This window comes from Bos mutus, chromosome 18 (assembly GCF_027580195.1).
Source record: "Bos mutus isolate GX-2022 chromosome 18, NWIPB_WYAK_1.1, whole genome shotgun sequence".
NCBI classification, from domain to species: domain Eukaryota; kingdom Metazoa; phylum Chordata; class Mammalia; order Artiodactyla; family Bovidae; genus Bos; species Bos mutus.
This window is the reverse complement of record NC_091634.1, coordinates 8,242,001-8,252,024: the sequence shown is the minus strand read 5'-3', so window position 1 is coordinate 8,252,024 and position 10,024 is coordinate 8,242,001. Positions and strand designations below refer to the sequence as shown.

Sequence of the window (10,024 nt, the reverse complement as noted above, 5' to 3'; positions counted from 1 at the left end):
CGTTCTGTGCTCCCAACCTCGACTTCTGAAAGCTCTTTAATTTCCAAGATTCTAGGATTGGAACATTGACAGGTCAAACGTTCTGAGATTGGAATGTGCCTTGTCCCGAATCTGCCCTGACAGTTCTTTTTTTTTTTTGGCTGCACAGCAGGGCATGTAGGGTATCTTAAGTTTCCCATTTTGTCCCGCAGTGGAAGCGCAGTCTTAACCACTGGACAGCCAGGGACGTCCCATCTAACTTTACTTTTTTAAGAAAACTAGACTTTTTAAAAAAAAATCAGCAAATTAAAAATATTCAGATTAAAAAAGTACTTCTAGGCTGTCGGGAAAGGTATTTCGCCTAGGTCTAGAACCCGGAACCTACGACCCGGGCCCGGCCCGAATCTGTAGAAGAGGGAGGAGCCATTTATCCTTTACCAAGATGGCGGCCTTCAAGCCTCCTCGTGGCTCCAGCCACCCTACCAAGATGGCGGCCAGCGGAAGTACGTCACTGGAAGGGGCAGGATTTCGGCGCGCGCATGCCCCAAACCGGATTTCCGGGTACCGGCGGTGTGGCTCTTTCTTTAACAACATGGCGGCAGGAAGTAATGGTGGTGGTGGCGGGCAGTGCTCGAAAAGCGAGACCGATACCGGCTTCTTGGGGCTGCGGCCCACGTCAGTGGATCCAGCGCTGAGGAGGCGGCGACGAGGCCCAAGAAATAAGAAGCGAGGCTGGAGGCGGCTCGCTCAAGAGCCTCTGGGACTGGAAGTCGATCAGTTCTTGGAGGACGTGCGGCTGCAGGAGCGCACGAGTGGGTGCGTAGGGCTGGACTTCCGGCAGCAGGACCAGGTTCTGTGTAGCGGGGTGGGAAGCCGTGCTGCCTGGGGTTAGTTCCGGCGGGCTGGGAGCGCCTGTTTGGACACAGCCGAAGAAACCCAGCAGGTGGGCCGAGGACTCTGGGCAAGAGGCTGGGAGACTTGATCAGGTTACCAGATACGAGACTCCCAGGTAAACCGCGTATAGTTTTCCTGATGTCTGCGTCCAATGACCCACCGTAGTTTAGTGCGTTTTACGTATTAAATTCTGCAAATTGGACGGAGGGACCCTGGCCTAGAGGGGACTCCAGGCGGTTAGTGCGTGGTTGAATGACCATCATAAGAAAACCTGGCCCTGAGAGGTTAAACCTGCTCCTTCCGCAGCCCCCTCCGATCTATGGCTGACATTCTGCATTTCCATCTCCCAGTGGCTTGATATCAGAGGCCCCCGATGAGAAACTTTTCTTCGTGGACACTGGCTTCAAGGATAAAGGTGAGGAAGGGTTTCAGTGGCGGTTTATGGCGATTAGTCGTTACCTAGGCCACCTCGTGGAGAAGGAAATGGCAACCCACTCCAATATTCTTGCCTGGAGAATCCCAGGGTCAGAGGAGCCTGGTGGGCTGCCGTCTATGGGGTCGCACAGAGTCGGACACTACTGAAGCGACTTAGCATTAGCAGTAGCAGCAGGCCACCTCGGCCTCCAAAACACGGCGTGGCTTGGATGGCAAACACCATCAGAAAAGGGTCTCTGCTATAAACAAGAGGACCTGAAATGAGTAGAAAGCAAGCTAATGACCAACCTAAATAACTCATTTTCTTTCTGAAGTTTCAGAGAAATCTCAGTGCCTAGAGAAGAAGCTAGTAGGGATCTGCCTTGATGAGTAGATAAGGACATAACTTAGGAGGTCTCCGTTAATTTGCAGAAAAGCAAACTAAGGACTTGTAAGGAAACAGCCCTGTCTAAGTCAGTAAGATGTGCTTTAATGAGAACAAAAGGATCAACTCGAATGAGTTGGTAAGAAACTTGTCTTGGCCTGCTTGCTTTAACTTGTCAAAATACAGGGTTGGAACCTGGCTAAAATAAACAGAGGAGAAGCAAGTTAGGGTTTGCTTCAGTGAGTAATAGGGTTTACTCTCAATACGTAGAGAAGATAAAGAATAAGCGGCCTTCTTTAAGGAGAGGATAGAAAAGCTAAGAGATGCATTTTAATAGGAAAGCCAATAGCTTTAATAAGCAAAATACCAGATTGCTGTTACAGGAGGATACCCTTTATGAGCATTTATGAGATCAGTCAGGGGATCTGGTCTATGGAAAATGAAGGGCCGTCTTTGGTGGGTGGGTGGAGTCTTTAAGCAGGTAAGAAAGGATTATTAAAGACGCTTTTACAGAAGTGAGGAAATTTGTTCTGTATACTGAAGGGTCAGGCAGGGAGCTGCCTTGGCAAGGAAATAGTTCTAGATTCTGTCTTAATTTTTTTTTTTTAAACAATGACAGCGATTGCATGCTTTCGTGGGTGATCACTGCTGTGGGATCTTGAAATGCAACAGACCCTCGAACAGTACAGGGGTTCAGGGCACTGACCTTCCCACATGGTCGAAGGTTCGCATATTATTTGTGATCAGCTCTCTACTCTCACTGTTATATCTATGGATTCTTGTAGTATTTAGTATTGAAGCAAGTCTGGGTATGAGTTCAAACCCGTGTTCAGTGGTCAGCTGTAATCATATCTTCACCTGACCTCTAGGGTAGGCATTAAACATTCTTGTTTTGGCCGCATAGGAGCAAAGTCACTTCCGTCAGGTTTCGTAGCCAGTGGAAGGATACAGATTTTGTCCCAGCATGTTTTGTCCTGGAGTTCTTACTGTGCTTTAGAAGTAAAGGCGGGAAACGGCCCCGTGCTGAGAATCAATGGTCTTGGGTCCGTCCTGAGTCCAGCTCCCTGGGCCTCATGTCACCTCGTCACTTTTTTCTCTTTAGTATTGAAGGTTCTGTGGCCACTTCTCTGCTGCCTCAGCAAGCCTCTTGTCTGCAGGGCTGTGGGGCTGGGTTCCCAGCACAGGGCTGCCTCCAGCTGGCTCAGGAAATTGGTGTGGGGGGTGGTCACAGCTTGGGCCCTGCCCCTGGGGGCCTCTTTCCTCAGGTGGGTGCCTGGGGCCTGCAGATCTGATGGCTCCAGTGGTGGGGGCGGGGGGTTGGGGAGGGCTGGAAGGCCCTCCTGGGTAGTGAGGAGGCCTGAAGTGTGGACTCTGCTCTCTGCCAACCCCAGAACTGAACAAGAAGAGGACCAAAGGCCAGAAGAGGTCACTGCTTCTCAAGAAGCCCCTCCGGAGCGACCTCATCCTAGAGAACACCTCCAAGGTCCCTGTTCCCAAAGAGTGAGTGACCCCTGACTGTCCTCCCCTCCCCCACCGCGCCCAGGTCTGGCCTTGTGCCCTTCTGTGGGGCCCCTACTCACTTCTTGGCCCCAAAGGAATTGTAGGGAAAAGGGGTGACAGGTGAAGCCTGCTGGTGGGAAGACGGCGTCGGATTAGGGGCTTTGGAGGACACACTGGAGGCAGTGAGGATGGGGCCCGGCTGGGGCAGGCAGAGAAGAGCCTAGACCTGCCCAAGGGCTTTGGGGCCGGAGGGCAGGGCTGGGCGGGCGCCCCCGTTGGGAGCAGGGTCCGGCAGGGCTTGGTGACTGACTCTGAAGGAGTGGAGGGGGCTGGATGGGGGGTGGGGAGCAGAGGGAGGCCGAGGTTGGTTTTGAAGCGACTCTGATTTCCCTGGAAGCCTCCCGGCTGAGGGCCCGGAGGCCGTGGTGGTGTCGGGTCTGGAGCTCAGCAGGGAGACAGGTGTGGGAAGCGGGCTCTGAAGCTGCCGGCCGAGTGAGGAGTAGCAGGAGCCTGAGAACACGCCTCAAGGAGGGAGGAGATGCTGGGGGTGTCTGAGGGGCAGGGGCGACTCACCCACTGCTCTGGGCTGCTTCTCCCCCACCCAGCGTCCTCGCCCACCAGGTTCCCAACGCCAGGAAGCTCAAGCGGAAGGAGCAGCTATGGGAGAGGCTGGCGAAGCAGGGCAAGCTGCCCGGGGAGGTGCGCAGGGCGCAGGCCAGGCTTCTCAACCCCCCAGCGGCCACAGCCAAGCCTGGGCCCCAAGACACCGTCCAGTGGCCCTTCTACGACCTCTGGGCCAAAGGCAGTGAGTGTCCCTGCCACCAGGCCCAGGCCTTTGGGTTGTGCAGTGACCTCAGGGAGCACCCTGTGGGTGTCACTGAGGGTCTTTGGCATAGTCAGGTGTCTCGAAGGGGCTCCCTGTCCTCGTTTCTGCTCTGCTTTCCGGAACGGGCTGATGCTGCTTTCTGGAACGGGTCTTTTCTGCTTTCTGGACCCCGTTCACATGCTCTTCCCTGGTGTTCGAAGCCCTTTGGGGTCTGAGAATCAGTCCCTCCTTGGCTATCTTTGCATAAGTACTTGGTGCCATCTTTCTAAAGGGAGGAGGGGTAGCAGGGAGCCCCTCGGGGCCAAGATGTTGTCCCACAGCCGCCCCTCACTGCCTCCACAGACCCTCTGGACCGGCCCTTGGAGGGCCAGGATGAGTTTTTCCTGGAGCAGACCAAGAAGAAAGGCGTGAAGGTGAGAGTTCATCATCAGGGCGTCCTCGGAGCTAGGGGTCAGAGGATGGGCCCATAGAGATGCTGTGTTAGAGCCCGAGCATCCTAGGACTGTGAACGCACAGGCTGGAGCCAGGCCATGCGCGGGTCTGCTGCCTCTGAGGGAGGAAGTGGAGCGGTGGGACGTTTTTTAGGGAGACGAGGGAAACCTTCACAGGGAAATTAGATGCTGCGAATGGGTTGGAGCCCTGGGGTAGTGAGTAAGCCTTTGGAGATGGAAGGGCGGAGCCTCCAGGCGAGGGCAGGCCTGTGGGGCTAGCTGGCGGGGAGGAGAACGCAGTGGGCAGCCCAGCTCTGGCTGTGAGCTTTATCTCAAGTGCTTCTGCACAGGAGAGCGGTGGTGTCGTGGGGTGCTCTGTGGAGGTGGGGTTGTGGTGGGTCAGGCACCCTGGCATGGAGAGGAATTGGGGGTGACCCAGGAGAAGTCCTCAGGCAGAAGCACCCAGCCTGGTGGGCAGTGGGGGCTGGAGAGGGGCAGCCTGGTGACCCCCAGGCTTTTGCTGGGGTGGGAGCCAGCTGAGCAGGGACACAGGGGTCTGGCTGGGGGTTGCTGCTCAGAGCTGAGCCAGTGCTCGGGCCCCCCGGGAGCTGTTAGAAAGCCATGGGCAGGTTTCAGCTGAGCTGGGAGCCGTGCCTTTGTCACAAGCTCTCGGGGGCCTGCTCTGAGGGTCTGTCGGCCCTTCGTCGGCTGTGCCCTCTGCTGACAGGGACCCTCGTACTCTCTGCCCAACCTGGCTGCCGATTGCAGTGGTGGCCTGATGACTGTGCCGCATGATTTTGCGAGTGTCCCCCACCACTTGGACGACAGGGACTCTTCTCAGGAAAGGCGAGCAGAGCTCCTGCTTGTCCTGGGGACGCCGTACCTGGGGTGCCGGTCCCTCTCTGCATCATTCAGATGCCACAGGCCCCTCCCAGGTTGAAGGCTGTGGGTTGTGCTGAGGCCTCTGCCACCTCCCAGGCCCGGGGTCCCAGCACTGGTGCCTGCGGGAGCTTGAGACGCGGGACTCCTGGGTCTCACCCAGCCTTGGTCTTGTCTTCCTCCAGCGGCCGCAGCATCTGCACACCAAGCCCTCTCGGGTACCTGCCGTGGAGGTGACACCCGCGGGAGCCTCGTACAACCCAGCCTTTGAGGACCACCAGGTACGCAGGTCGCCGCCTCGCCAGGCCTCTCTTTGGTCGGCACTTGGCCAGTCAGCATGTCCTCCCAGGGATCACAATCTTGTTGGGCAGACAGACCTCTTCCTGGACCATGATGTCTCACAGTGGGCAGGGCTGGGGTGGAGGGGCACGGAGGGAGCATCAGATCCAGCCTTGGGAATCAGGGAGGGCTTCCTGAAGGAGGGGGCATCAACACTGGGACTGGGGGCAGTTTGCTGTGGTAAGAGACGATGGGGTGTTCCAGAGAGAGGGAACAGCATCTGCAAAGGCCCGGAGGTGAGGGAGACAGCGGCATGTTTCAGACATAAACGCAAGAGGCTTTCAGCTGTCAGCAACAAACCACGTGACCACATGAGCCTTGCGGGTTGGCAAAGGTAGTTTAGCAACCGGAGAAACTGGTGGCGAGAGTCGCTGTTCGTTTCATAGGTGTCTGTTAGGCACCGATGTCACGAGCAAAGAGGACAAACACCCGCGGTTGGGGAGCACAGATTTCCCAAGAGAAACCCAGGTCACTAGTGAACACAGGTGCTCTGTGAATGCCAGCCAGGGTCGTTTACTGGGGGATGGATTCCTAGCCAGTTGGGCGGGGGCCGCGACCGTCACCTGGGGAGTGGTGTCTCGGAGCAAACCCATGCTGAACTCTGAGAGGACAAGGCTGGTCACTAAGGTGGTTCCTCACGGAGAGATCAGATAGTCTTTCTCTTTTTTTGAAGATAATTGAGATCTGATTCCCAGGCCGTTGTGATTTGCCCACATAGAGGGCACAGTTCAGTGGTGTAAGGTATATCCAGAGTTGTGCAGCACAGTCAGTTTTATACCATCTTCGTTACCCTGGAAAGAAGTCTCATGCCGGTTGGCCGTCATCCCCCAATGCCCTGTCTTCCCTGGTCTTGGACAGCCCCCGCTCTGCCCTGTCTGAGGAATTCCCATGTACTGGGGCAGAGTAGACTGTCCTTGAAGAGGAACGGGAAGAGCAGGGGTGAGGTTAAGAATTCGAAGCCCCTTGGCTGTTGTAGGGAGGCCAGGGTGAGGAGCAGAGCCTGAGCCAGTGCAGTGGGGCTGGGCACCAGGGTGAGGGTGCAGGTCGGAGGTGGGAGGGCCAGGTCTGTGACTCAAGGAGAGGCCCCCCGGGTCTGGGTCCTCACCTGCGTCCCCTTCCCCTCCCAGAACCTGCTCTGGGCGGCCCACGAGGTGGAGCTGCAGCGGGAGAGGGCGGCTGAGAAGCTGGAGCGGCAGCTGGCCCTGCCGGCTTCGGAGCAGGCTGCTACCCAGGTGAGCACAGACCCACCCTCGCCGCCCGTCCCGCCCCTGACCCGCACCTGACCCGCCCCCTCTCCCCAGGAGTCTGCCTTCCGGGAGATGTGCCAGGGGCTGCTAGAGGAGTCTGACGGGGAGGGCGAGCCGGGCGAGGGCCAGGACGAGGGGCCCGAGGCGGGAGACCTGGCCGCAAGAGAGGAGGCCTCACCCTCGCCCGGCCGCCCAGCTGCCCTGGAGAAGAAGACGGAGCAGCAGCGGCGGCGGGAGAAGGCTGCCCGGATGCTGGTGAGCGCCGCGGGCCCCGGCCTGCTTCTCCCAGGCTCACAGCCTGTCTTTAGGGGCTGTTTGGGATCCCTGAAGCCACTTGGTCAGTGGAGGACTAGTTCCCGACCTCATCTCTGAGGACACAGTGGGGAACATTCTAGGTCACGCCCCTGCCGCCGTGGGGCTTATGTTCGGGATGAGGGCTGGGGAAGGGTGTGTGAACCGTAGAGACAAATGGGTCAGGGCCAGGAAGGTGGGCTCAGCAAACAGTCCCCGTGGGGACATGCCTGTGACCTGGCAGCAGGTGGCCAGGGCGGGGTGTCTTCTGGCTGGGCCCCTGACCCTGCTGTCCCCACAGAGGATGCAGCAGGCTGCGGTGCGGGCCACCCGCCTCCGGCACCAGGAGCTCTTCAGGCTGCGCGGGATCAAGGCGCAGGTGGCACGGCGCCTGGCGGAGCTGGCCCGGCGGCGGGAGCAGCGGAAGGCAAAGCGGCTGGCGGAGGCGGACAAGCCCAGGCGGCTGGGGCGGCTCAAGTGAGGCCCGGCCCGGGGGCTCCCCGGGAGGCCGGGAGGGGTCCCCACCCCGTGGCGGGCGCCCTCCTACCTTTGCTTAGCCTGGGCTCCTCCCGGGAGACCCTCTTTCCCCAAAGCCCCAGGTTCTCGGACCCTTACTGCTGGGCCTGTAAGGTTCCCGGGAGCGGCCCCAGGTCCTGTGTGCCGGGCTGGGCTGACCCCCTGGACACCCCGCCCCGTGTCCTCCAGGTATCAGGACCCCGACATCGACGTGCAGCTCAGCTCAGAGCTCTCTGACTCGCTCAGGACCCTGAAGGTACTTGTCTGGCCAGGGTGCTGAAGGGGAGGCGCCCGTGCCCAGTGATGACACCCATCCTTGCTCCCCGTGTCCGCAGGGACTGTGGGCGACATCACGGCTACCCCCAGGCGGGGCCGGTTGGGCTAATGCCTGGGGGCTGAGGGCACGTGGTCCCCCAGGGTGATGGGCGGGTGATGCGATGGTTGGAGCCTGGGACCCTCAGAAAGTCTTTTCTCCTGGGCTGTCCCTGGTCCCCCAGCCCCACCCTTCCGTGTCTTTGGTCCCAGAGGGGTCTCCCTAAAGCTCAGAGCAAAGCTTGTTCTTCCCTCGCTCAGAAGCTGCTGTGGCTCCCCGGTGCCCCCAGGAGAAAACCCAGCTCCTCGCATGGCCATGGGCCCTGTGTGGTCCTGCCTGCTTCCGGGGTCCGGGCAGCGGGCCGCCCTGCACCCTTCTTCCTCTGACCCTCCAAGCCCCACTGCTGGCCCTACCCGTTCCCGCTTCTCCAGCCACCTCAGGGCTGGTCCACGGGTCAGTATCTGTCACCCCATGAGCTCAGGACCAGGCCGAGTCCCTGGTGTACACGAGGCCAGACTGGGCCCCTTGGCTCACAGCGGGACTGCAAGCCTGACCCCCCCACTGGCCTCCGTGGAGAGGTCAGGGCCCGAGGGTTTGTGCCAGGCGCCCGCTGAGGCCTCTCCGTATCCCGCAGCCTGAGGGCAACATTCTCCGTGACCGGTTCAAGAGCTTCCAGAGGAGGAACATGATCGAGCCTCGGGAGCGAGCCAAGTAAGGGCGGGGCGGAGGCGGTGGCGGGCCTCCGGGACCTTTCTGCGGTGGGTGGGCTGGTGGTCGCTGACTGCTGTCTCCTCTCTCCTCCAGGTTCAAGCGCAAGTACAAAGTGAAACTGGTGGAGAAGCGGGCGTTCCGGGAGATCCAGTGAGTGGCTACCCCTCTCCCCAGGTGTCTCCAGCTGGTCCCGGGGCCCTTCCCACACCCAGTCGCCGTGGCCGGGGGTGGAGTGATGCTGCCTTGGCCAAGCCCAGGAGAGGCTCAGCCCGCCAGAGCCACCGGACCCCAGGGTCGGGCCAGGGAGGGTGCCACAGGGGACGTGTGGGGGGGGGGCCCTGCCAGAAGAAAGGTGTCACATGGGCAGGATGTCAGGCCCCCTCCCCTGGTCTTCCCTCAGCCTCCCCTCTGTCCCCAGGCTGTAGCTGCCAAGAGACGCCGGAGCCCCACCCCACAATAAAGCACCTCCTGACCAACACCTTGCTACCTGTGACTCGTGACTCATCTCCCGGGGGCAACTGCTACCCCTGCCCGCCCTGCTTAGCACGCAGGGATGTGGGTGCCAGGACCTCATCTCCACCGAAGCCTGGTGGGAAGCCAGGGCGGGCCGGCAGGCAGAGGAGACAGGCCTGCGGTGTGGGTGTGCGCTTGGGTTTCTGATGCAGGGGGTGGCTATCCAGTGGTGGGGAGGCAGACCTTGAGAGCACCCCCGTCACAGGGCCGGAGCAGCAGCTGACGTTCACAACCTGCCCGTCCTGCCTCGTCCAGCCACCAGTTCAGGAGGCAGGAATGATCTGTCCCCCTTTTAAAAGTGAGGAAACTGATGCTCATCAGTAGGGGTTAATCCTCTCCTGCCACCGTAAAGGACTTTTTCAAATCTTTATCCTACAAGTAGTAAAGTGTGGTCTCACTGTAAGTCGTCACTGTGGTTCATAAATGTATCACAGAAAGGGTGAATATCGCCCTTGACCTTTGACCTCCATTCCAAACCTCTCTGCACAGGTAGCTAGCTTTCTCTGCAGTTTGCTGTGAATGGCTCCACCTTGTGTGAGTCTATTAAATTATATACACGGGTGTCAGAAAATAGAAGTCTTCATTTTTCTGCAATTTGGATAGGATGATATTCATGTGGTTCCATAATTTGCCCTGTAGCACATGTTGGGGAATTTTCTGCATCTGTGTAGGCTCATCTTTATTGTTTTCCACAGCTGCATAGAATTCCACTCACCCAGGCCCATATTACTCCTGGTGAAGCTGGAAGGGGATGGCTGTGTACCTGTGCCATTTCACCTGAGTTTG

The 10,024-nt window shown here is 58.8% G+C and overlaps 1 protein-coding gene and 1 non-coding gene across 4 annotated transcripts; both read left to right on the top strand.

Annotated features, from left to right (window-relative positions):
• Positions 1–552: 552 nt before the first annotated feature.
• Positions 553–9,201, top strand: NOP53 (NOP53 ribosome biogenesis factor). Of its 3 annotated transcripts, none has more exons than XM_070387420.1 (13): positions 553–795; positions 1,224–1,288; positions 3,064–3,172; positions 3,778–3,977; positions 4,341–4,411; positions 5,494–5,589; positions 6,775–6,879; positions 6,949–7,149; positions 7,487–7,662; positions 7,891–7,957; positions 8,649–8,725; positions 8,819–8,875; positions 9,144–9,201. In XM_070387420.1, the coding sequence occupies exons 1-13, from the start codon at positions 572–574 to the stop codon at positions 9,148–9,150; spliced, it is 1,455 nt and encodes a 484-aa protein (XP_070243521.1). In that variant the 5' UTR covers positions 553–571; the 3' UTR covers positions 9,151–9,201. The 3 variants fall into 3 exon arrangements, with proteins under 3 accessions (XP_070243521.1, XP_070243520.1, XP_070243522.1); XM_070387419.1 differs by having other exon boundaries at positions 9,126–9,201; XM_070387421.1 differs by lacking the exon at positions 9,144–9,201 and having other exon boundaries at positions 8,819–8,879.
• On the top strand, positions 7,996–8,105 carry LOC138991876 (small nucleolar RNA SNORD23). Its single transcript, XR_011467774.1, has one exon. It is a non-coding gene; the product is annotated as a small nucleolar RNA SNORD23 (small nucleolar RNA).
• Positions 9,202–10,024: the final 823 nt, after the last annotated feature.